This window comes from Lagenorhynchus albirostris, chromosome 19, assembly GCF_949774975.1.
Source record: "Lagenorhynchus albirostris chromosome 19, mLagAlb1.1, whole genome shotgun sequence".
In the NCBI taxonomy this organism is placed as follows: Eukaryota; Metazoa; Chordata; class Mammalia; order Artiodactyla; family Delphinidae; genus Lagenorhynchus; species Lagenorhynchus albirostris.
The window spans coordinates 30,348,957-30,376,246 of record NC_083113.1 but is presented as its reverse complement, the minus strand read 5'-3'; the positions used below and the strand labels follow the sequence as shown (position 1 = coordinate 30,376,246).

At 42.1% G+C, this 27,290-nt stretch overlaps 1 protein-coding gene across 3 annotated transcripts in view; it reads right to left on the bottom strand.

Annotated features, from left to right (window-relative positions):
• Nucleotides 1-27,290, bottom strand: part of FTO (FTO alpha-ketoglutarate dependent dioxygenase) — a 373,271-nt gene that overhangs the window by 147,830 nt on the left and 198,151 nt on the right. For 2 of the 3 annotated variants that reach the window (XM_060130666.1, XM_060130665.1), the window contains exon 8: nt 13,296-13,420. In XM_060130666.1, the coding sequence (XP_059986649.1) occupies nt 13,296-13,420 (125 nt within the window). Of the gene's footprint in view, nt 1-10,430; nt 10,477-13,295; nt 13,421-27,290 lie in introns of all 3 variants that reach the window. The other variant, XM_060130667.1, reaches the window with a different exon arrangement.

The following is a 27,290-nucleotide window of genomic DNA, read 5'->3' as shown; positions in this document are numbered from 1 at the left end:
AAATTAGGAGTTTAGGATTAACAGGTACAAACTACCACATATAAAAAGGTAAACAAGTACCTACTGTATAGCACAGGGAACTATACTCAGTATCTTGTGATACCTATAACGGAAAAGAATTTGAAAAACAAATATATATATATATATATATATATATAAACTGAATCACTCTGCTGTACACCTGAAAATAACACTGCAAATCAACTATACTTCTACTTAAAAAAAAAAATCACAGTACCTAAAAAAAAAAAAGACAAAAACAAAAACCAGGCCTCATTCTCTTAGTCATGCAGCCCAGGTATAATGGTCTTCGGGGCCCTTCGTACAAAGGCAAGTACCTGTGTGAACACACAGAACATGCTCCAGAACACACAGGGAGAAATCAACAGCTTAGGGAAGGCCTACCTTACCTACCACGCAGAGCTGTCACCCTGCACCGAGACGGCCCTGTTCGTGTTTGCTTCACTCAGACTCACCCGGAGATTTCCACATGCACGCATACTTTCTTAATACGCCCTCTCTGACTTTTCTGCCACGGTCTGTTTTCAGTGCTGCTGGAAGATGCTGTGCTTAATACGGCTCCCAATTCTCAGAGGCCCCCTCAAAGCTTTTAAAGCGAGCATAACATGCGGAATTTCAAATGAAGAACCAACAGCAGAAAGATCATTTACAGTAACTATACAAACAAGCTAAATGAAAGGCTTGTGTTCAAGTCATTAAAAATAATAATGCCAAAACCCCGAGGGCTGAAACGTAAAGCTTCTACTTAGTGTGAGGAAACAGAAAAGGAGGGTGTTTATTATCCCAATAAGAAAACCTGCTAATTTATTTAGTAGGCAATTTTAGGAGGACGTTTGTTCACAGCGAAATCTCACTTGATCAGATTGGATAAAAAATAATAACCACAAAGAAAATGCCTGTTGAAGCCAAGGGCTTTGGCCAGACGGGCATCACCCGGAGAGGCCAGCGCGAGGCTGCTGGGAGGCACGGTCCCTGGTGCCTCCCGCCTCTCTCCTCCCGGGCTCTCCGGAACCAAGCCCAGAGTTATTTATAGAGTTATCTCTCTCACACTTTGCAGATGATGCCTAACATCAAGACAACAGAGAAGAGGCGAGGTCTCCGGACCTGCCCGCCTACAACAGGTTTCTGTAAAGTAATGAATACAGACAGCTTGGGGACCGTTCACCTGTGCTGCCTGCCTCTTCCTGCCTGCAAAGTGGAACCACCAGGGATTGGCAGAAGGTACTTGTCTGACAGGGCCAGGACAGCCTTCCTCCTCAGTGACAGCCTGGGCCTCCCCTCTTAAACTTGACCCACCGTAATTCCTTCACAATGCGGCAGCGAGGCAGCTGACAGTAGCAGCTGCAGCTCCTAAGCGAGATGGATGGAATTTTCATAACTGGTTCCCCAAGTTACATTTTACCTTCAAGATAATTTATGAGCTGCTCCGGAGCCTTGAAAAGACAATATGCTTGCCATAAAATTAACTGTAACAGTCTTGTAGGTTATAATTAACACTGGGAGGGTAGCACCAACTGGATGAAACACATGGCATAATTGATGGTGAAACTGGAAAGGGGGCAAGCTAACAGTATCATCACGGCACACGCCGCCTTAGCAAAACCGATACTTTCCAGGGGTTAATTACAATCGCCTTCCAGGTCTCCTGGTCTGGGAGGGAAGAGGCCAGAGCTGGCCAGGGAGGGGGGGAGATTTTGCTGGCAAGGCCACGGGGCACCTGGACACGGATGCAGAGACTGTCGGCAGGCTGGAAGGAGAGGCAGGCCGAACCCAGAGCGGGCCGAGAATCTGGGAAGGTGCTTCCCAGAGTTCAGACCAGGCCCTCCACAAGCCTGCCTCGTAGACATGACTTCATTTTCTCAGTAAACGGCATCTTTTTCAGTGAAGATAAAGATCTGGATAAAAAGAAGGGAATCAGAACTTCCAAAATGCCCTCCCAAGGCTTACGATATTCGTTCAGAACACACTTGAATTGAAGCATTTCAATTTAACGTGGGCATATCTTTGTAAAAACTCGAGATGGTCCACTAAACCTCAAGTTTATTAAACTACAAAGTAGCACCCTGTCCAGAGAAGAGGATGGACACAAAGCTAGTAAGAAAAGGCGTGTCAATCACTCCCCTCTCGGAAAGAAACACTAAACTATCCCTTTCCTGAATGGATACTAACTAAGAAGCCTGAGCTATACCACCAAAACACTTAAGATTCTAAACACACCAGAATCACTCAAGTAATTTCAAGAAGCAATGTTAAGGTGACTGATCTATTTTTGTTGTTTGATTTGTCTGTTTTGTTTTGTTTTGTCCTGGGACAAGATGGTGAAAATCATTCTGATAAATGATGCAACAGTGTCCCCTACAGGCTGACAGAGCTATTCCTCACCCCCTCGGCGCCCCACCCTGCCCTCACTTCCTCAACTGGAAGCCAGAGTTAAGCTTTTATCTAGAACCCGGAATATACCTGACAGAGGAAAGTTGTAAAATACACTGGGGACACCCCTGAGATAAAATAAAATTACTGCTCTTCATGTGCGGTAAATTGTTCCCCAGGTATAAACATACTGTACAGCGGTGATTAACCCATTATGGAGAAGATAAATCCTACCTGTCCAGCCTAAGGGAATCTACTCCAATCAGCCTTGACTATAACCCGGCTCCGAAATTCCTCCACTGAGAGGATTTACAGATTCTTGTAGGCTAAACTTTGATGTTCTCATCTGGGCCCCTACACTCTTCCACCTCCTGAAAGATTGTAACCAGTATACAAGAGATGACATAGCTACAAAGGTAGTAACTTTCCTTTACAAGATTTCTGGTAGCGAGATTTATAAAGTATGAGCTGGAAACTACTTCCTCAGAGAGAGAGAGAGAGAGATGCCTCCACAACTAAAAAGTGTGAAACGTGTTTAGGTACCAGAGGAAATAAACATTTACAGATACACGCCTGCCTATCTCCACGCTGGGAAGGATCCTGGGAGGTTTCTAACCCTTACACTGTGAGACCCAGGTCAAGCACTACGAGAACACGTGAGTGGCTGACAGAGAGGAAAGCCTTGCTACTGCTCCGGCTGTGGCTACACAGCAGAGGTCTGAGCTGGTCTGTTTTGGCTTCAATTCCATCTCCACTACCTACTAGCTGTGCTGCCTTGGGCAATGACTCTGCATCTCTCTGCCTCCCTTTTCTCACCTCTTCGAGCATTTACGACTCTGTCCGGCACTTGGTGAGTTCTCACTAAATGTTAGCTGCTAGTATTGCTAAAATTAGGACAACTGCAGATTTCAAGGACGGTGGAGGTAGAAAGGTAAAGCCAGCAGGATTGACACTTACCCCACCTTTAGTGACTCCCTGGGATCTAACTTAGAGGGTCACACCTTGTCAGAGCTGGAAGACGTCTTCGAGGTCACCTGGATCAAGCCACTTCTTGTGTAGATGAAGCTGCTGACATCCAGGGTCTGTGACGTGCCCAGAGGCTACAGCCAGCTGGAGATGGGATTCAAACTGGTATTCAGACCTCTGTCTGTCAATTCAATGTGACAGTCCTTACTTAGGACAGGGCCTGACACAGGATGAGCTCTGTCTAATGCTCCTTCCTTCGCCAACTCAGCAATATCAAGCCCATACCATGAGGCTTGGATTTTACATGGGGGCACTCTCTCAAAGGAGAGGCCAATTTGGGTGAGTCTGGCTCGGACTGTTATTCACTTGTTTGCTGTGATCTGAAGAAGAGGGGTAATTTTTATTGAGCACCTAGTATGTGACAGGTACTTGCTCTAGGTGTTTTCCATGGAATCCCTTAATCGGCCCTATGGAATAGGTTCTATTATTATCCCCTCAGGCAAGTTACAAATGAGAAAAATTGAGGTTCAGAGGGGTTAAGTAACTTGTCAAGTTCATTGTAACTTTCCTGGAGTCACAGAAGTGGATCCAAGATTCAAACCCAAGCCATCTGACTCAGCATCTATGCTCCCAACCTCTATACCATATTCATAAAATTTACTCTGAAAGAAATCATTTTTCCCCCCATTTAACATGGAGAACCCTCTGGAGAGAAGATAGCCCAGAATTTATCCTATGACCCATAATCACATATAGATTTCTCCCTTATTTCTCACTCACACTTGGAGACGGGCAGCTCTTGCCATCACAGTCTCACAATGGAGCAGGGCTCCTCACAAAGGTCAGGCATGTGATGAGTCGCACGAGAACACTTCTGGAGAACTGGCCACTTTCATCCCTGGGACAAGGGTTTCCCCCAAATCCTGACTTAATCTCTTGCATTGCATTATTAGACTATGCTGTTTTCTCACCTAGTGAAGTGTTACTCAGCTCTATAACCTCAGGGCCTACAATAGTGCCTGGTACCAGGTAGGCACGCGACAAATATTTGTGGAATCAGTGCATGACTGACAGCACACTCACAGTAACCATGACCACCATCTATCAAGGCTTCCTTAAAGTGAAGACATTTAAGGTGACACATCTTTTGTTTTAAAGTCACTGGGAACACAGGTGTGGACTATCTAAGGAGAAATGGACTCCCATTTCTGTGGACTCCCAAGGACGGCGAGCCTCAGAACCCTGATATTCCCTTAATATCTCACAAAGCTGACCCACTAGAACTAAAGCTGCAAGTTTCATAACAAGTGATCACCTTAGGAGGAGGATCGGGAGAGAAAATGTTATCTCTATCTCAACTGAATAACTACATTTTGGTTCTTCCGAGGGTTTGAATGGGCAGGACATGGCAACTACACGCATTTTTTTTTAAAGAAACGTTCAGAGTTCCACTTAGGAAAACACTTTTTGTCATTCCACTAGAACAGAAGCTCCATGAGAGAAGAATTCTCATCAGTTTTGCGCATTGCTGTGTTTCTAACTGCCCGAACAGTGCTTGGCAAATAGCTGACACTTAATAGGTATTTATTGAATAAATGAATGAATGAATCCATGTTTTCTCAAAAAGTTGAAGAAGCACTGCCTCTAAGAAACAGCCAGCAGCCACTCATAGTCAGAAAGCTGCCAGGAGCGGGGCTCATACCGAAGCCTATGTGTTGATTTTATAAATGAGATGCGCAGAAGTCAATTGGCTTTTGTCCCCCGTAAAACTGTTCAAATAATGACAGTAACAATGGTAATAACATTAACAACACTTGCCTCCTTAAGATAAGTTGCTGTATCTTGGAAAAAAGGTAACCCTATCTCTAGACTCATTTAATCCTGGCTCTAAATTTATACAATGTTTCAATTCCTACACATTTATGAGGAGGTTTTATGGAGTTATCGGATTTTATGGAGTCAGCTGGTTCAGAGACACAAAGGACATTCCTCTGCTAAGGGCAGCAGAAAGCAGAAACTGCAATTATTATAGGAGATGGGGCAGATGCATTAAAAAAGAAAGACATGGATGGCAACTAGCCGGCCAGAGCCTCCCTGCTGCTCCCTGGAACCTTCTTCGTTTACCCCTCACTCCCACCCACAATGCTGCACACAAATTTAGCTCACTGCAGGAGACAGCTACTGAACTGGAAATGCCACAGCTTTTGGTCCCCAAATAACCTGGCCTGAAGCAGCAGCCACTCTCTGTGGCATGAATGACAGCAGTTGACATGGTCAGATGACTCACCACGTGCTGTCTCAGAAGATAATTACATCAGTCTCATCATCCCATAGCCCATCCTCAAGGCTGGTGGTTCCACTTTTTGTGACCACAACTTCTAGGATGGAAAACAAATTCTGGCCCCAATGCCTAGCCGCCAAGACTGAGCTCATCACTGTACTGATACCATCAGAGCCATATCAGGATGTCAGCAGTTAATCAGCAGGGAGCAGCTGTCCTTTGAGATATGGACTCGAAGCCATATTTAGCCTCAGCTTTGAGGCCTGAAACCTATTCCTTTATTCAGAGAAATGAAACCTATTCCTTTATTCAGAGAAATGCCTGAAACCTATTCCTTTATTCAGAGAAATGCCCCTAGGGAGGCCTTTCCCCCTCCCCCTGTTCTTCTTTTCTTCATTCATTCTATTTCACTTCCAGGAAGGGCAGGGACTCAGGAATGGCTGGCTCAGGGAGGAAACCATGTCTTTTTGTCCCGGACCCAGCTCAGTTCCATGCTGTTCACTCCTGGGCTCTTCCTCAAGTACCCAAGTCAGCCTGTGCCCATGGCACCCTTCCTCCCTCATGCTGGAAGCAAGGGTCAGAGGTGCTGTGTTGGGAGTTAAATACCAGAGAAGTGCCTATCAGAGAGCTCTCCTTACATCCAGTTTCAAGTTTTCCACCGCCGGCAGTGTCTCAAACGTTCATTCCTCTTCAAATTAAGAAGAAACACATATATACTTATAAATACAGGAGTGGGTTGAGGAGGAAGCTGCTTTTATTCAGTCAGCCACTGAATCAATCTGAGTGCCAGGCACTGTTCTAGACACAGGGGATGTGAGATGCGCAGGCAGCAATGATGTGGCTCACACAGGGCACCGTTCTAACGGAGGAGACAGCTTAAAGTTATGCTGTGCAGGTTTTCTAGTTGGTGCACAGCCAAATACCCAATCTCAAGGAGCTTACATTCTGGTAGGAGAGACAAAAATGCAAACACAGAATCAAGTACATATATAATACATGTTGGGTTACTCCTTCTCATAAGCTTCTATCAAACTGTAAGTTCCTGGGACGAGACTCCATTGCTAAATCATTCTTCCGTTTCCCACAGTGCCACACACAAAAAAGAATGAAAATCTGCATGCTAGCCATTGTGTTCTTATTATTCTCCCCTTGCCCTCCCCTACGTTAAACTATAAATTATTTCAGAATTGAGACTGTTTCACACTCATCTTGCCACTTCGCACAGCACTGAACACAGTTATCTTGTACGTAGCAAGCACTCAGTAAATAATCGTTTATAATTGTGAAACTGGACTGGGCCAACCTGTCAGTTTTGAATAGAACTCAATCCTGCCAGGAGACAAGAGGAGAGACCAGATAACCGTGGAGAAAACAGTAATGTGCTGGCCTTAGAACCAGAGTCTATCCACAGAGTCATTTACACAAACCGTTAGACTTGTTGCACCCAGATCAGGGTTCTGAAGCTGATTTGCTTAGAAAAGTAAATCCTATTCATTACCATGTCAGGGTTATGACAGCTAGATTTTGGAGCCCTAACAAAGGTGTCTAAAGTGGATCCATCCTGGAGGTAAGGGGTGATGGCTGGGGCTGTGGAGGAGAGCAAGATGGTCAATAGGAAGATGTTTGGTTGTTTTACTGGTCTAGAAAAGATGCTAACTTGGCAGTTTTTTTGAGAAGCCAAAGCCCAATATGGGGAAGACATGTCTTATAAAGACGTCTAGGTCTAGAGAATTACTTTTAACTCTTAGAAGGAAGTAGTTCTCAAAGCTTTGCTAAGAAACCGCCATAAACATGTTTAAAAAACTTTTCTCAGTACCATTCTAAGCTCCTTGGACCCAAATGAAGTTGTCTACTACGGGAATACAGTAAGCCCTGTTTGAGCCTAGAAGTTAAGAACTTAGCTGGAGAGTTTCCACTTAATTAGGCTACATTCCTATCCAGTGTGCAATGCTCAGAGATTCTACAATGAAAGAAATGAAAGACAATGGTAGAAGGGAGAAGTAGGGGGTCTACAGAAACAAACAAACAAAATATGCACGTGGGCCACCTGCCAATAAATCAAGGGCCAGGCCTAGCCATGGAAATGGAGAGATGGGCACAGCTGCATGCTCATGCCAGCTTCGTCTGGAACTCCATCCATCTTATTAGCCAGATACCCCTAATAGGCTCGTGACTTCCTTACCACTTAAGGGTAAGTCCTTAAGTCTGTCATGTTTTAAAATCTCCTAATAAAAAACTAATGGTGTTAAACAAGCACATGAAAAGACACTCAACATCATTAGTCATCAGGGAAATGCAAATCAAAACCACAATGAGATAACATTAGGATGTCTGTAATCTAAAAAAGGTAAAAGGACAGGTGTTGGCAAGATCGTGGAAAAATCAAAACCTTTGTGTACTACTGGTGGGAATGTCAAATGGTGCAGCAGTTGGGGATAAGAGTCTGGCAGTTCCTCAAAAAGTTAAACATAGAGTTGTTATGTGACCCAACCGTTCCAGGCCTAGGTTTATACTCAAAGGAAGTGAAAACATGCCACTCAAAAACTTGTACATAAATGTACATAGCAGCATTATTCATAAGTGCCAAAAAGTGGAAACAACCCAAATGTCCATCAACTGATGCATGGATCAACGAAACGTGTTCTATCCATACGATGGAATATTTTTTTGGCAATACAAAGGAATGAAGAACTGATACATGCTACAATGTGGATGAACCTTGAAATCATTACGCTAAATTAAAAAAGCCAGATACAAAAGGTCACAAATTATATGATTCCATTTATAGAAAACGTTCAGAACAGGCAAATCTATAGAGACAGAAAGTACAACAGATTAGACAGAAAGTGGTTGACAGGGAGTGTGGGGAGAAGGGGAACTTGAGAGTGGTTGTTCACAGGTCCAGGGTTTCATTTTGGGGTAATGGAAATGCTCTGAAATTGAATAATGGTGATGGCTGTTCAATCTTGTGAATATACTAAAAAAAAAAAAAAAAAAAACCCACTTAACTGTATACTTTCAAATGATTAATTTTATGTTATATGAATTACATCTCAATTTGGCTTCTCAAAAACCCCCGAATGGCCTGGCTTTTCTCTTATTTTTTGTATTTGCACCTTACTGAGCAAAAATTTAAAGGAGAGTGCTTTAAAGGTAACAGGCACAGTTCGTTCTAGAAGCGTTCCTCAGCTCCCCGAGTTATCCTTCACCCAGCTTTCTGCTCACTGTAAATCCCCATGGACATACACAGTTGAGTCAAAACCTAAGACGAAAAAATGCTCCCTTTGGGTAATGTTTAGAAGGTTTTTATTTCTATTTTAAACACGAGAATTGTCTGGGTGAGGCTTGTATGATATAGACAATAGAGTTCAACATAAGGGATTTTCAACAGTACGGCAATGCTAGACTTCAGAGACATCTACAGTTAAATACTTTCTTGGGAGGGCAAGAGCAACATGCCACTCTGTTGTGGTCACGAGGGCTCCACCACTTTCTTTTCCACTGCTTTTCACAGCTTCTTTCTAGGAACTTGCTAAATTCTCATCCCCAGACAAATTCTTAAATTGGCCGCTGAGCACAGTTTAAGAATTTATCTCATACACAGCACCTCACACGGTATTTTGTATATAGTAGGCATACAAAATATACAAAAATATTCATGGAATAAAATCGTTCTCTTTCAGAAAGTAGAGGCATGGCATGTGCCCCCGAAGAAGAGCACGGAGATTTGTGAATGCCAATGTCACTGGTCAGAAACCAGGACCCTCAATGCCCACAGGAAGCTGGGAGAGAGCTTTAAATAGATTACTCTTATCCATTAACAAGTAAGGGAACATATAGCTTGTGACCGACCCATTGTTGGCACTAATCAGCATCGCAATGATGTTTCTTTGAAAAAGGAATAAAGAAAGGAACAGACTATCTACTCAATTAACATTAGGTGCTTTCTTATTTTTTACAGAAGAACTGCCAAGTGTGGTAGTAAAACAGTGCAAGAGTCACATGTATATTAAGTATCGAAAAAAAAGAAAAAAGAATGTATAATCTTCGGTGGCCAGATGCTGAAACAGATCACAGTTTTTTTGTAAAGCGTTTTTGCCAGTGTTTGACTTAGTTACATTCTCTAGACTATGCACGCAAGCAGGAAAAAAATAATTTGCTTCTCATTGTGACCTGTGCAAAATAAACAAAGGCGCTGATTTTTCCTATTTCTTATTTAGAAAAACAACTCAGGCCTGGACATTGAACTATACCTTTTCTTTAGTGCACTTTTCAAATGATAATTTCTTCCACTGTCACCATTAAATCTTAATCCATTCCAGCTCCTTGCATGGGTCACTGAGTCTATATGTACTGCTGTTATTTTAAAATGTTTCCCCTTGGTAGGGAAAGAGGGGGAGAAAAGATGCTGAGGGCCAGATGGGCCTCTTCACAGTTCATTTATCAAACCTAATACATCGGGCTCCACCCTCCTCTCACTCACTACTGCGGTTAAACTTCCATATAATTTGGTAATCATTTTCATTATCAGAGAGTGACCCTAAAGCAGCCTATCCGGAGACACCCAGCCCTTGCAGCTGCTCTTTTTCTGCCTCTTCCTACAGTAGACCCTAAGAACCTCCGAGTTTATTAGCTGCAGGCTGACCTTTGGGCTGCAGAGGTCAAGAAGGGGTCAGATCAGAGGGCTTGCCCAGTTCTTTAAAAGCTATAACAAGCTGTCCATCAGGCAGAGTGGACTGTATAAACAAAGCCAAATCTTCAGAAATTCTGTACCACTTCTGTTAACACTTACCCTGCATTCACACGGCTTCTCCCGAAGTGCTTTGGATCATTCAACTCTGGGGAAGTGAATAGACAGCCCTAATAAGTCTATTTGGAGAGGGTTGTTTATGGGATTACTGGGCTTGGGGAAGGAAACCCACAGCACTCAGATGTGCCTCTAGAATCCCAGGGTTGTGTGACACTGTGACAAACTCAGTTACCCCAAGTCACGCAGAATTGACACTTTCCTCCAAAAGCTAAATTACAGGGAACATATGCTTTCAGTTTAAGAGACTTCAGTGAGTCCCAAACAATGGCTCGGCTCCTGGCCGAGGAGAGAGAGACAAATATTTTAAAACCAAGTTACAAGTTGCACTTAATATAGTCTCCCTAATATCATTAACATAAATGAGCCTACTGAAGTGGGGGGAACCTTCACTACAACAGACTTATACTAAAGCGACCGCCAGCTGTGGAGTCTCAGGTGACCTAAATTTCTCAAAGTTGTACTCTTCCTAATGCGTTCTCTAACGTGCAATATCAGGTAATTAGAGTCATCTGCATTTAACTTTCAGAGGAAAACATTTCTATTATCTAAATCTAAAGGATCCCCTGATAGCTTTGATGAAAGTAAAATACTGTAACCCACTGCCTGGCCTTTGGCGAGCGCTAATTATTATCTCTCAAAGCACATTTCTCCTTGTGTAATTCCAAGGTACACAATAGGCCAACGTCTGAAACACTGGCAGCTCAGTCAGTGCCGCAGTGGGTGTTTTATAACTTTCACCACCACGCGCCCGATGGCTACTCGAGGCGATGCCCGATTCCAGACGGCCAGAGGAAGCTTTGATGAGGAAAAGAAAGGTGGATGGTAACTGTCTGTTTATACAGATGATATGGATGAGTCTTTTAGATAGGTCACCGGGATGGGAAACATCAAATGGTGCTGGTGAAGGGGCAGGGGGAAGGATTATGGTTATTTAATACTCTGAGGACACTTCCTTCTGAGCTCTCAAGACACCACCCGCTTGAAATCTTCTTTCAGGTGTTTAGTTTTAAGGAGGTCTGCAGAGTGTCAGCTGCTAAGCCCTTTCTTGTCTCCTCCCCTACCACAAAGGACTCGAGAAGTTTTGTTTCAGATGCTAGACTACATCAGCTTCAGCTCTGGCACCAGCTCCTGATTAAATTGTTAGCAGTTAAGGGCCAGAAATGCTGAAACCAGACTCCTTTTAAACAGGCCATTTTGGCCACGCTGTCTGATGAGTTGGTGTATAAGGGAATTATTGTTAACAAACCAAACGCACTCAATAGAAGACATCCATTCTCGACACTTCCTCTAGCTGTGCCGTCTTTGGAGGGGTTGGGGGGATGGGAGAGTTTACAGGGGGCTCTCTCTCTCTTTCTCTCTTCCCTTCCTTCCTTCTCTCTCTCCACCCCCCCCCCACACCTCTTTCTTTATCCCTTTCCTATTTAGTAAGAACACCAGGGAAATTCCCTGGCGGTCCAGTGGTTACAACTCCACATTTTCACTGCCGAGGGCCCGGACCGGGTTCACTCCCTAATCAGGGAACTAAGATCCCACAAACCCCACAGCGCAGCCAAAACAAAAACGAAAACAAAAACAAAAGAAATCACCAGGGGAAAAGATATAAAAGGTCAAAGAGAGAGAGAAGCCTCTTAGATGTCCCCTCATGGATATTCCGCTATTTAATAGAACATCCATACTTGAGTGAATATACATATTTAAACTGTAATACAAAGAAAATGTTAAATTATTGCAACTTCAATTGAAAGTCATTTCATGACTGTAGTTGAAACTGTCATTTACCCTGACCACACTACAAATAAGGGGGCAAGGGGAGAATGTCACTGGGAATTTTAAAATTATGGTTTCAATGCAAGTCTAAATTCAGAGACAATACACATATGTGAAAAAGCAGCTTTCTGATACCCAATTCGAATGGACAGTTCATCCTCTTAACTGTCTCCTTCCTTGGAAAATGCTCCTCTTCAGGCAAATCTATTTTTATGAGAACTGTTACTAGCAAAGCCATCAATGATTGTAATTCTGTGGCATGGACTCATCTGGAGGATATCATGGCTATCAATAAATGTTCTTGACTCCCCGGCACACAGAATTTTTAAGCATCGAATGAGACTCTGACACAAAATCCAGCATCATTTTCCTGATTCCTCTACCTCTTGCTTAGAGACAGACGGTAATTCAACAATACACATTATGCATCTGAAGGATAAGTAACATTTGAGGGAACTGGTTCCAGGTTTCTACCAACCAACCAGCCGCTGTGCGAAGAAGAGCAGGGTAACGTGGCATTTAGTATGCAAGCACCAATTCTGTAAAACCTGATGGTCTGCAGAAACTTGCTACCAGTTAACAGCTTTCTAACCACAGCTAAGTCCATGTGCAAAGAAACCGGGCTGAAGCCAAAGTCATTTCTATTTGGTCAGTTCTGAAAATGGGGTTGTTGAATAGACTAAGTTCAAGCGATCTGCCTCCCGAGTGATGTAAGAGTACCGTGTGGATTTCCCAGACATCTGCTCGAACTAAAACAGCAATGCTCGTCTTTTAGATGGTTGATTAAAAGGGTTCTCCAACATCAGGTACTTAAATTACCGTACTCTCAAGATGCAAACATTTCTGCTAAATGTTCTACTCGGGGATAAATCATACATGCACACAGATGACATCACGGATCATTACAATTAATGTAGGTACCGTGTGTAGGAAAGCTAACTTTGGCTGAAAGCATCTGTAACTTGCTTCTTTTTCGTGCCCCTCCAATGAGAGGGATGAGACCAGCTGTCAGGAAGGGCTTAGCCAAAGAAAGCTCTTGTTTTCCAGGGACAACAAATCCCATTTCGTAATAAAACAAACCTGGCATGCCATTCCCTCCTCAGGTTCTGGCGAGCGGTGAGTGTGGCAAGGATGGCCGTCAAGATCTCATTCCTTTGTTCTACAGGGGTTCCCTCTCTTCTAACTTCCCGAAGCACAGCATTTGTCTAGAAGAAATGATCCCCCAAAAGAGAAAGAGAAAGTAAAAAAATTAATAATAAAAAAAAGCCCATAAGCAAATAAGGACAGTAAATCAATGGCTTTTTTATTATAGTTCCCCTGCTAACAAATCAATACAATAAATGATGGTCAAAAATGGCCAGCATATATTTTGTGTTTAATCAATGTACATGGCACACAAGGTAAACGCTAAAGCTCCATTGCCTTAAGTAACACATCAAGATACTGTGCGTTCTCGTTGTAATTTTCTCAGTGCACCAACGACTTCTTTATCCTGGGAACTGCCTACCACGAGCTATTATTAGAAATGATTTTCACGTACAGTTTACCATGAGTTGTTTCTTTGTCTTTCCCTCTCTCTCGTTCCTGTCACCCAGCTAAGGCTTACTGCACTCTTTCTTATTTGAATCATTAATTTCTATTTCCATCCATGCCAGGAGTTTTTTTTTTTTGAGGGGGGGTTCACTCATTTTCCGTGCTCGCTGCAAATCAAGAGCTTGCAAAGAAAGAAACACCAAGAGCACAAGAATCAGAGAACAGTGTATCTCCATGAATATCTTTCCAGCTTTGAAAATCCACTACGTATTTTGAATAGTAGGTACAGGGATTCTTATACAGAGTAGACTTATGATTTGAGGAAGAATCATTTCTTCTTTGGTTATTGTTGTGGTCCTTAAAAAAAAATTAGGCTCACGGGTGAGTACAAAAACCACTCAAGCAAAGCACAAGCACGTGACACCCTGTTTACTCTAACAAGTAGCATTACATCAAAACTCAAATTTGAAACTGTCATTTCAACTTTATCTACAGCTCACCTCTGTAGGCTCTTTTTTTTTTTTTTCCCGTAACGCGGGCCTCTCACTGTTGTGGCCTCTCCCGTTGCGGAGCACAGGCTCCGGACGCGCAGGCTCAGCGGCCATGGCTCACAGGCCCAGCCACTCCGCGGCACGTGGGATCTTCCCGGACCGGGGCACGAACCCATGTCCCCTGCATTGGCAGGCGGACTCTCGACCACTGCGCCACCAGGGAAGCCCTGTAGGCTCTTTTTATGTGTATTTTAAACATGCCTAGTCTGTGACACTAGGACAACAATTAAGAAAACAATGGAAAGTATTCTACTGGCACTTGAAATTTGAGTGAGCAAATGCCTTTCAGGTTTTAATCACAGAACTTTTCATCACATGTATTTATCTTCACGTAACTGGAGTAGAAACCTTTAAGATTTATAAGTGTTGTTTTTCATGTAAAGGTAGCGGGGCTTCTTTGGAGATGTTATAACCAAAGCAGTTGCCAAAAGGAATAAAACTGCCACTTCCTCTGTTCTAATTACTCAGCATATTTCTTATTTAACTGATGTCAATACCTTCATTTACTTGAAAAGCGCACTCAAAATTTGATGCTCATGGATCTTGAAATACTACTTATTTAGTCCTCTACCACATTTTACAGTGTATATTTAATATCTTCATGACAACCTTGAGAAGAGGTGTGGTGAACATTTGCTGTTTGGGTTGCCTCCCATCCATACCCAGTCCTCCTTGCCTATAAGAGCACCCAGACCTCCTTGTGGGGAAGTCTTTTATGTAATCTTAGAAGTGACAGTAATCACTGTCAACCAAAGTGTCCTGCTTTCCCCCAACAAGGATGTGGGTCAGGCCAACCTGATTCTCTTTTCTAGGACTTTAGACACTTAAGAATGATAAAGCAAGGGGAAACAAATATGGAGGCAATTTATCTATTTCCTTAGTTTCTACCACCCATGGTCCTCAAAGTATTCCCGGTTTCCTGAACTTTCTGAGTCCAGATCATTCTTCCTTTTGATACCTTGAGCTATCCAATATCCTTTCAATAAAATTCCATTTTGTTCAAATTCACCAGAATCTGTTTCTGTTGCTTACAATCAAGCACCCTAACTGATACAAACAGGTAACACCGGGAGTAGTATCTTCACTGTAAAGGAAGGATCCACGATAACCTGACTAGAATTAGCCAGGAAAAAGGACCCTGATCTCTTCCTCCTGGACACAGAATTACAGCTACTATACCGGCGATATAACCAACTGGATACTCTATGAGCTCCCAGGTCAACATTTTCGGCCCTCCAGCACAGGGAGGAATGCTGCGTTTCTCTAGGCGATTCTATAGCATGAAACCCAGGCTCCCAATATCTAAAGCAGGGTTGCAAATTCAAATAGCCATTAGGGCCAGAAAGGTAACATGAATGAGTGAGGCAAGGTTCCTGAAGAGGGCATATGCTCTATCTAAAAAGACAGCCACTACTCAGTCCCAGACAACTCTGCCATTCAGAAAAGCTGTTTTGTCAGTGCAAGATTCATGAATTTTCAAAATAAACAAGAAACCTGTTTTTTTTTTCAAATGTGAAAACTTGTAATTTTAAAATGCTGGAAGCTAATTTTTTAAATTTTTAGTTTTTATACAAATTTGGTTTATTTTTAAAATTTTTATTGAAGTATAGTTGATTTACAATGTTGTGTTAGTTTCAGGTATATAGCAAAGTGATTCAGTTATACATATATACATATGTATATATAAATATAAATATTCTTTTTTTATATTCTCTTCCATTACAGGTTATTACAAGATATTGAGTATAGTTCCCTGTGCTATACAGTGGGTCCTTGTTGGTTACCTGTTTTATATATAGTAGTATGTATATTTTAATCCCAAACTCCTCATTCATCCCTCCTCACCCCATTTCCCCTTTGGTAACCATAAGTTTGTTTTCAATGTCTGTGAGTCTATTTCTGTTTTGTAAAAAAGTTCATTTGTATCTTTTTTTTTTTTAGATTCCACATATAAGCGATATCGTATGATATCTGTCTTTCTCTGTCTGACTTACTTCACTTAGTATGATAATCTCTAGGTCCATCCATGTTGCTGCAAATGGCATTATTTCATTCTTTGGCTGTATTCCATTGTATATATACACCACATCTTCTTTATCCACTTATCTCTCGATGGACACTTAGGTTGCTTCCATGTCTTGGCTATTGAAAATAGTGCTGCCATGAACAGTGGGGTGCATATGTCTTTTCAAATTATGTTTTTCTCCAGATATATGCACTGGATCATAAGGCAGCTCTATTTTTAGTTTTTTTAAGGAAGCTCCATACTGTTCTCCATAGTGGCTGCACCAATTTACATTCCTACCAACAGCGTAGGAGGATTCTTTTTTCTCCACACCCTCTCCAGCATTTATTATTTGTAGACTTTTTGATACTGACCATTCTGACTGGTATGAGGTGATACCTCATTGTGGTTTTGATTTGCATTTAATACAATTTTTAAAGGTTACTTTCCATTTACATTTATTACAAAATATTGGCTATATTCCCCATGTTCTACACTACATCCTTGAGCCTATCTTGCACCCAGCAGTCTGTACCTCCCGCTCCCCCATCCCTATATCGCCCCTCCCTCCTCCCAAACTTTTTTTAAATACCATGTGGGCCAAACAAGAAACAACAATGGCTAAACAGAACTCAGGCAGCTGCCAATTTGCGACCTCTAATGTAAAAGATGTCTAATTTCGGAGAGGTCCTGGCATCAACGGGTATTCTAGCAACAGCACTGCTCCTTGTCTGTGATACCCCACCTCACGTACTTAAAGTCAGAAGGAACCTCAAAAAGTCATGTAGTTTATCACTATGTCTGCAGGTACATATTATTTTACCTAAAAATGCTTCAAATAGAAAACAAAATACACATCTAGATGGCTCCAAAGACATGATGAAAATAAAATTATTTCTCCATTTGACTGTATTAAAATAACTTTCAAAAAAAGTCATTTATCTCTTCTCTGCCTTTCACATAATTTAAATTTTATCCAGAAGCCCTTGTTTTCCAAGGATCCTGAAGAGCCTCTAAGAGGGGAAGGAGGAAGGATTGAAGAAAGTGAATTTGATGAGGGCAGGGGACCGTGTCTGCTTAGTTACCACTGTATCCCCACTGCTCCCCTAATGACTTTTAATAAATATTTGTCAAATCAGTAATAAAAGCAGGAACTTGAAAAACAAGTATTGCAAAACCAAAGAGCAACGGAAGACTGTCTTCTTTTAGGAAATTACTATCATATAGGCTTAAAACTCATAAAATATATAAACTAAGAGACAGTTATATGCTCTACCAAGGAGCTCTCTTCACTTCACTAAAGGACTCACTTCCTGGTCTATTTAAATAACTAGCTCCCCTAGTTCTGAGTTTCCCAAACTTTAGTCATTCTAGCTCAGTCTCATAATTCTTGCCATATTTGTATATAAAGTATATAATATTTAATATCAAAGTTATATGTTTATTTCATTCTAGATGGATACTGTTGCTTGCTGAAGGCTCTGAGGCTAAAGCCAGCTTCCTCTTTGTAAAAGAAGACATGAACAAGTACAGGAGAATGTTAGAGACATATCAGTCTAAAAGAAGACCTCCTCGCCACAATTACAGGAATTGAAAAGGAGCTGAAAAGGGAACCACCTCCTCCGAGTTGTCCTCACTATGTGCAGAGTCCTGGAGCGCCACCGAGCATCACCCCGGGTAACACCATGGTCCACATCCCACGCTCTGGATGCACTGCCCTACCTCGATGGTTTTCCAGTACTTCACAGATAAACCTCTTTTCTCCCTAAGTGTATTCTTATATGAAATTCAATATATAAAACAAACTGGAGCAGTTCTCTTTGAAGCTTTGAAGGTATGGAGGACCTGGAGGTTCTCCCTTTGTCGCGGGATATCTCTTCAAAAGCCTTAGGAACTGTGAAACACAATTTGCCAGCCTCAAGCCAAGAGTGTTTAAAATAGTATTCAGGTTATTAAAAGTTTATACATTGCTGGTGGGAATGCAAAAGAGTGTCATTCTGGTAAAGAGTTTGGTAGTTTCTTATAAAGTTACATACACACACACACACACACACACACACAATGTATCACCAGCAATCCAATTTCTAGGGCTTTACCTAAAGAAATAAAAACTTATGTTCACACAGAAACATGCATAAAGATGTTGATAGCAGCTTTATTCGTAATTGCCAAAAACTGGAAATAACCTAAACGTCCTTCCAAGGGTAAATGGATAAACACACTTTGATACATCCATACAATGGAATACTCCTCAGCAAATAAAAGGGACGAGCAATTGATATATGTAACCACTTGGATGAATCTCGAAGTCAGTATGCTGAGTGAAAGAGGCTAGTCTCCAAAGATAAAACACCGCATGCTTCCACTTATTTGACTTTCTGGAAAAGGCAAATTATAGGCACAGAGAGCAAATCAGTGAGGGAGTTTTTGGAATGAGGGAACTAGTCTGTATCCTGATTGTAGTGGTGGTTATAGGAGTTTATACATATGTTAAAACTCATAGAACTCTATATCCAAAAAAGTCGATTTTATTGTACGTAAATTTTATAAACTTTAATTTTTAAAATTCATTCTCATCACATTTTTAGGACAAGAAAGAATGTAGAGAACAAGTTTACATATAAATATGCCTAAAAGATAAGTAGTTAGTAAAAATATAGAAAAACATATCTGGATTATAAAACAAATTCTGTTACAAAAAATTTTTTTTTAGATATTGGAAAAGGATGGGTGAACTTAGATTGAGCATTCAGACCCTAAAATTAAATATTTCATAACATTTAGAGTGAAAAGAAGTCCTTGCACAAAAGGAAATTTCAGAGTGTCAAAGGGCATTCTTTTTATAAAAATTACTAGTGATATTTTTATCCTTGTAATAGTGTTGGCTCTGCAAGGGTTGGCTTTTCACAGGAAATGTTAATAGCCCATTTCACCAGCAGTAGAAACACAGAACTGTCTTCAAACAAGCACCAATTTTTAAACCGTATGCTATTACCGAAACACATTCTCCCTTTCCTCCCCCCAAAATATAGGGAAAGTAAATCATACGTTTAGGGATCATGCTATGGAGGTTAAATTTCCTTTCATTAGTGATTCTGTTTCAACCAAAATCTATGGAAATGCTGGCCTATCAGGAAAAGACTAAGAATATTCTAAAGAGAGCTGGCTGTTCAAATCCCAGCTGCCACTTCCTAGCTGTGGCCTTTCCCACAATTGCAGAATGGAGATGACCACAGAGCCTCCCTACGGGTTCTTGTGAGGACTAGTTGCCCAGTCCTGTGCCACTGTGATTATGATTGTTTAGTTTCATCTTAAACGCACTCATCAACCTTGTGCTAAGCTCTGCTATTTTAGCAAGAGGATTCCTTAAAGTGTCTACGACCTGGAATAAAAAAATTCAAGGAAATCAGGCAACCGCTGAACAGCCACAACCATAAGGAGTCTCTACCAGAAGCCGGAGGCGTATCCTCTTTTGCGTATCCCTAGTGGGAGAAAATCTTGATCCCTGGAGGTTGGGTTTTATTTTTAGAATCAGTCCTGATTTCACTGGACCCCACTCCATTAGTAGACCTGTCTCTCTCTGAGGCCACTACCCAACACCTGTCCTGTCCTTCTTAGTGTCCTATGGGGGGGTGCCTCGTTCTGAAACCTTCAACTGCAGTCAGCCCAGGGCTCTGCCCTTGGTTCTCCTCTCCTCTCTGCTGCCTGTGCTCTCTGTGGGTGACCTCCCCCTCCAATGGCTTTAGGGGTCCCTGTAGGCCAACGACTTCATGCAGACTTCTACCTAGAAGCAGACCTCTCTGCTGAGTTCCAGCCCCATAGAGCCAACCACCGGCTAGCTCTCCTTCAACATACACCTCAGACATGCCACCTCAACCTCAACTCATCCACATCTGAACTGCAATTTTTGCTCTCCATCAAACTTCTCCTTCTCCCTTTACTTCCCTAGAATGGCGAATGACACCACTATCAATGCAGTCATCCAAACTAGACATCTAGGAATCACCCCAGTCTCCTCCTCTGCCTTTCTCTGCCCTCCCTATACCTAAACATCAACACCTATTATTCCTGTCTGTTCAATATGACTTAGACTTATTTCTTCCCCCCTGCCATAGGCTTAGTCCAGGCCATCTCTCATCTGGACCATGAAGTGGCATCCAAACTAGCGTCCCTGGGTCAATCTCACCCCTTTCATGAATTTACCTCCTACAAGAGGAGTGTGTCAGTGTCAAAGGAGACAAGGAGCTTCAGCCTCCAAAAACCCCACCTAAGCCCGAGCAGCTCTGTTCACGTAGCGTTCAGTTATTGCATCTGAGAGATACAAAAAAATACTTTTTTTCAAGCCTAGATTCCTTAATCTGAAAAAAACCCCAAAAATAAAAATAAAAAAACTCATCTTAATATAGGCCCTGCTTACTTCTCAAATCTTAGCTCCTCCTATCTTCTATTCCATATAAAACTAATGGCAGTTCCCTGAAAATACATGACTATTCTAGACTCCATATTTCCTGTACCTGGTTGTATAACTTACCAGTAACTACTAATTCTTCAAGAAATATCTCAAATAACACCTCCTCTGTGAAGTCTTGCAGGAACCACAACCTTCCACCACATTAAGTAGAGTGGGTCACCCCTTCTTATGTGTCACCCCTGAGCATCTCACAAATCACGTCACATTCCATTGCAATTAATTATTCACTAGAGCCTGCCTCCTCCAGAGTGTGAGCTCTATGAGAACAGCTGGGTCTATACCCATTTCTTCTTAATATCCTCCAAGGTACCAAGTTTGGTGCCAGGTCATGAAAGTGGACTCCTTATAGATGCTTGTGGAACAAATAAAGCCAAATGACATGTCTGGTGAATAAGATGACCAATCCAGTCACAGAGTACTATTCAAGATTAAAAAAAAATATATGTGAAACAAGCTTTGGTTTGATTCAAACTATTCCTGAAGATAAATCTAAGAAAAAAGTTACAAAACCTATTTTTAAACAAAAGCATCAAGAAAAATTAAGTATTTGCAATCGCTAGGTGACTACTTAGAACGGCAATATTCATTTGGATGGATGTATCTAGAAATAGATAGTTTTACTATGACGCCACGATAACAGTTAATCCATGCATACCCTTCTGATAAGCCAAAAGAAGTCTCACTCTGTCCATTTCAGTAGAGAAAACTACTCTGGATTCTGGCAACCCACAGCATTCTACGGACCTCCAAGAATTCCACAGTGTTTTTAGCTTCTCCTGGCTCAAAACTTAATGCATAAAAGATTAAGTAAAAAATCCAGAACCAGAAAGAGAGAAAGAGAGAAAGAGAGAGAGAGAGAGAGAGAGAGAGAGAGAGAGACTGAACAAGAATGAGAAAAGGAAAGCCAACATAAGGCTCTAAGAAGGCTTAAATTTTAGGTGTAAATTCACATCTTTCTTGGAAAAAGTCCCCCAATTCGGAATTCATTCAGTTAAAACTGAGCAATTCACCTAATTCTTGTTGGCTATATTTTTACGTTCAGTAACTTTCAATATGTCCTAATTGTAGGGTATCATAAGGAAAGCACATATGAACATACATGCATTATGCAGAATTTGTAGCATATAAGGTTTTCAGACAGGAATCACTCTGAGATTTAAAAGGAGCGTTACGGTATTTACTCATTACTAATAATGGTATATAAGTCTTTAATTTTTTTGATTCCCTTCTGATCTGGAGTAATAGCTTCCGATAGGCCTTCAACTCCAAAACTTAGATTTAACCTTAATCCATCCTTCTTACAAATCAGAAAACTTTGTCCAAGAAAATACATGGAAACAGGAGACAGTCTACAAATATGGCTGGTGGCTGGTGATCCCTCTGATTAGTTCACTTAAAAAAAAAAATCTGCTGCTGTTATTCCAATTTCAAAAGCCATATAAACACCAGCATGCCAGAAGTGCATACCTTTCCCACCTTCCCAGCATCTCCCTACCCTCACCACCACCAAAAAAAGTCCTACTGTCATGGTGGGAAAAATGCCATTCCTAACACTTTTTATATACATAGCTGCCTCATGTTAGGGTTGTATTTCCCCTCTGCACACACAAATTACAAAGATATGCTCTGACTGATAATGAGGGCTAAAGGTTCAACTTGTGAAGAAACTTGCTTTAAGATGTTATCAGCTGGGAAAGCTATTTCCTCACATCAACATTGCCACGGGCTGTCAAAAACCCAACCAGGGCTGCCTCTTCAAAAGTTCAGGAACACTTTTTTTTTCTTCTTCTTTCTTTCTTCCCCCTCCCCCCCTTTTTTTTTAAAAAAAAAAAAGAAGAAAGGCACAGAACCCACTGAGATAGCCTTAGTCCCATCAAAGAGAGGTCGATCTCGGGTCTTCCTTCATTTACTGATTGTCAGTTTCAGATGGCTCTTTTGTGAGGCCTCTGCAGCTCAATGCTGAGTGATGCCTTCACATTTTCTAAACTGGACTGGGCACCGCCAAAGATTTCCAGCGCGCTTGGATCCACAGCCCAGCAGAACAAATAAACATTCCTCTCAGCCTTTTTGCCTACTTTATCTCCCTCTCCAGGAGCGAGAGGTTTTGGGGGTGCTAATGTTTACACAATGTTCAAACTTTCTTCCCCCTGTTTCCTGAATTTGAGAAGACACATCCTGGATGACCTCAGCTAAGAGATAACACCAAGTCACCACTGGGTGCCCCGTCTACTGGACTACTTAAGGCTGCCGTCCTCATCCTTCCCCTCCCCCACCCCTCCCAGTCTTACCAAGGAAAGAAGGAGATAAGCTAGGCTGTCTTGAAAGGAAGGCACAAAGGCAGAAGTCTCCAAGAGGCTGCCAACAATGCGGCCTTTTATTCCCACCTAAAGAGACACTTGGTTCGGCTCATCTCAAAGACCCACTTTATGTGCATGAACATCTCAGCAGAGTTTACCAAATGAATCCTCAAAAATGTACCTGGAAGACATATTTTGGCATTTTCCCATTGTGTACTACTGGGATGTGGGAGCTAGTTGAGAATAATCACGAATGTCTACGGGGAAAGAATTCAGGGAAAACGTTTCTTTGATCAGTTTCCTCATCTGTCAAGGGGTCTGTGTAATAACACCTAGAGCTCTTGTGATGATTACATGAGATCATCCATCGAAAGCACTTTGCCCAATGCTTGGCACATACAAAATGGCCAATAGATATTAGAAATGGCTACAACTGTCATCAGCAGCATTTTGTAGGGGGAAAAACGATCACAGAAGATAATGGATACTGATTTTTTTTAAATCCTAAAATACCACAGCAGGGAATCTGCACAATTACTTAACTTTCTGCCCAAAGCACTTTCATAGTACTTCCCATTTTTCTCCTCCTACAGTATAGAAATCACTACACTTGATGTGTTTCACTAAAAGCTACAGAGCCACAGCAGCCTGTCTGGTACTGCATGAACTCTCAGGACAGCCGTGTGGGTGACCGCTGGGATGGCCAGGCTGCTGGAGAAAAAGACAGCCTGCCCCAGACGCTGAACCTGGGGTGCCGAAGCGGTGAGGAGAATCTAGACTTCAGAACCAAGCTGGCAACTCTGGGGTTTCAGATAGTGGTAAAAAATGATCCAGGTGCTTGTCAAGGAAGGCAAGAAGATAGGAAGGAAGGGAGGAAGGAGGAAAGAGAGAGAGCAGGAAGGAAGGAAAGACAGCAGGAGGGAAATCAGCAAAGAGAAAGAAGGAAAGAAAGAAGGACAGAAAAGGGGAGAGAAAGGGGAAGAAATAGAGAGAAGAAAAAAGTAAGCAGGAAAAGGAAGAAAGAAAGAGAGAGAGAGGGAGGGAGGGAGGGGTGGAGGGAGGAAGAAAGGAAGGAAGGAAGGAAGGAGAAGAAAGAAAGAAAAAGGAAAAAAAGGTGAAGAGGAAAGGAAGTGTCGCTTCTAGAAGCCAGCAGCCTGGGCCATGGCACCAGCAGCCCTCATCCTGCTACTTTACGCCTGTAACCCCACTGCCTCCGCGGGCACGGGCACAACTAGATGTTGACTTCAAGGCTGCAGAGAGCGCTCGACTGATTTTGTACGTGATTAATTGCCAAAGACATGGCTGGCCATATGGAACAGAGAAAGCATCAAGTCATTCATACTTCTGTATGTGATCGCTTGGCCCCCGTTGTTTTAATGTACAGGAAAGAGCTAGTATAGCACAGCCCTGGTGTCTTGCCCCCGACAGCCCATTAAGAAATCTCAAAGCACCTAGTCGAAGTTACGCTGTTGGCTTTTCAATAGCAGCCTAATAAAACAGAAGCCAAGCTTTCCAACCAGTCTTAAATCTTTCACATACAGTACATTAACTACTGGGGCTAAAACAACGGGCTTCTTATGATAGGAAATGGGATTTGATTTCTAGTCTCTGCATACTTACTGAAAGCCTGTTTTTGGACCTTTATGGAGTTTACAAAATCATTGTTCTTTTCCCTCTGTTTTCCAAGGACCCTAATAGATTTGTTTGTTTCAGTATAGTCCATACTTAGTCACTATTACGTGCAGTCTATATAATAAAGCTGGTTCATAGAGAGGTGAAAGAAACAGCATAATTATTCTTGCCAAGAGAGCCCAGGAATCATTCTAGCTTCTGAAGCATTCACTTTCCTTCAAAACAGGAAGAAAAAAAAACAAAACCTATACACTAGGGGGAAAAGTCTCACACACACACTCTTATTACCCTCACCTCCCTTCCCCATCACTCTGTGAAATGAATCCGTTCAATGTGGGAAAGAAAATCCATTTATTTTCCAGTGGTTCTACTGTTGGCCCCGGGTGACACGCCCCTTCAGGCCACATGGGGAGGTGCCACCTCAGGTACAATTCTATCCCAACTTACAGCCTCTTAGCTTTAGCCATTACTAAAATCTTTGCAGACTGTTCACTTTCTGTCTAAGGGGAATAGATATACATTTCCACAATGTTTTCCTTTCAAGGACTTTCAAATGACAGCACTAAAAATTGTAATACCATCAGTAGTTTCCTTTGTCAGTTCTGACATGTGTTGGCGAGGATGACTTTGTTGGCGCTTTTCATTAGAAAATATTTATATAATGTTTCATGTCTCAGGATTTTGAGGTGTTGAAATTATCCTCACCCCAGAAGACACCATCTATGGGAAATTCTACTTGACTGCCTATTCATTAGCAGGGTTGTAATTGCCTCTCCCGCTGAAATGAGCTAATAGCCCATGCAGAGCTCTAAGCCAATAGGAAATTCCCTGCCTCCCGGCTGCCTCGCCTTCCTCGGAAGATGCTGGTGCTTTCCAGGATGAGCCACTCAACTAATAAACAATACCGTGACACAAGAGAGTCTGAGCAAGACTCTTGGAAGAGAGAAGAAGCAAAAGCCTTGAAAGTGACTCAGTGGTGTGGCAATGAAGACACAAGATTTCTACAAAGACAAGAGAGCGTTTTCATTGACCATTATCTTACAGTGATTTGTTTTATTATAGTTATGCTCTATAATGTGTGATGCTGGTGTGATTCCCATTTCAAGGATGGGGAAAGCTGAGACTGGGAAGGCGAAATGCCCAAGAGTAAATACACATCAGTGGCAGAAGTGCCTGTGTGCTAATTCTTTATATTTCTAGCTGACTGTTCACCGCAATGGAAGCCCTACTAGATAATACATAGAAGTATTACATATAATACTTTATATTACATACATATACCTAATAAAAAGTAATACACATAAAAATGCCTTTCTAAAGTCTCATCCATGGAAATAAACTTACCATTGCTGCAAAACCTTCAATAAAGAAAAAGGAAAGGTTTAAATGACAGCCATGGCACAGAGCAATACCACCTGGACCTAGAACTCAGTACGGACATATATATACATCTCACATAATGAATACCAGAATGACAGCCAACTTCTCTCCAGTTACTTCAGCAGTGCCTTGCCTTATCTGTGTCTTTTCGTCAAAACATATTCACTCCACAAATAAGAGCAAGAACTCTCCCAATGCTGCCACGACATACACACACCCCTAATTCCCAGCCGCCACTTCTAAGAATCTCACTGCATTTATCTATTTGTTGTCGGAACTGTTAATTGAAGGTGAAGAATGGCTAGCTACACCAAGAGCTAAGCAACTGAGCCACGGATGATGTTTGGCCTAAAAGTGGCTCAGTGCCTTCCAATCCTTGGGCCAGTGAAAAGGTACCCAAGATCTCCATCAGATCAGCTCCCCGCTTCCCCCAAGCCATCAGTAGCACAAAGGCTGAAGTTGTCTGTCGTGCACACTGGATTATATGAAGTGTAAAACATTGGGGGAGAAAGGGAGGGGAGGGGGGAGGCCTTTGAAAGGGAACGGGAAAAAGAAATCACACTTGCAAGAGGATCCAGCTGACAGCTCAGTCGCTAACAAGTGAGACAAGTGAATATGTTTGGAAACATTGTGATGCAGGAAGAGTGCGGGCCTTTTGTCTGCAGCCCTACAGTGTGTCTTTAACCCAAATGCTGCCTGCATCACTGAACATATGTTTTCTACACAAGAACTGAAGCAGAAAAGGCTCTTTGTTATAATTCACTCCTTTGTATATATGGGCTCCCCCCACCCCACCTTCTGCCCATCCCTCTCTCAGTAATATCCAAACCAAAGCCCTAATGGGAAATTTAACTGCTTTGGAGAGTGAAGTCAGAATGTCCCACAGAGATCCTTCTACTGCCCCCAGGCCTTGAGAACTGCTCCCCACAAAGTGATAGTAACAGCACGGGGTCCATTCATTCAGTGCTTGCTATGTGCCAGGCATCGCAACAAGCATTTTATCGACATGATCTCATTTCATTGAGAAAACTCTGTAAGTGGCACCTCTATTTTTTATCTGAGGAAACTGAGGCATGGAGAGAGTAAATCAGGGAGGAGTCCAGTTTTAGACACGTGAAGCTGGAAATGCTAGTGGGACATTTAGCAGAGAAACATATGCGTCAGACTTGAAGATCGGGGGAAATTATACACATACACCCCGTTCTG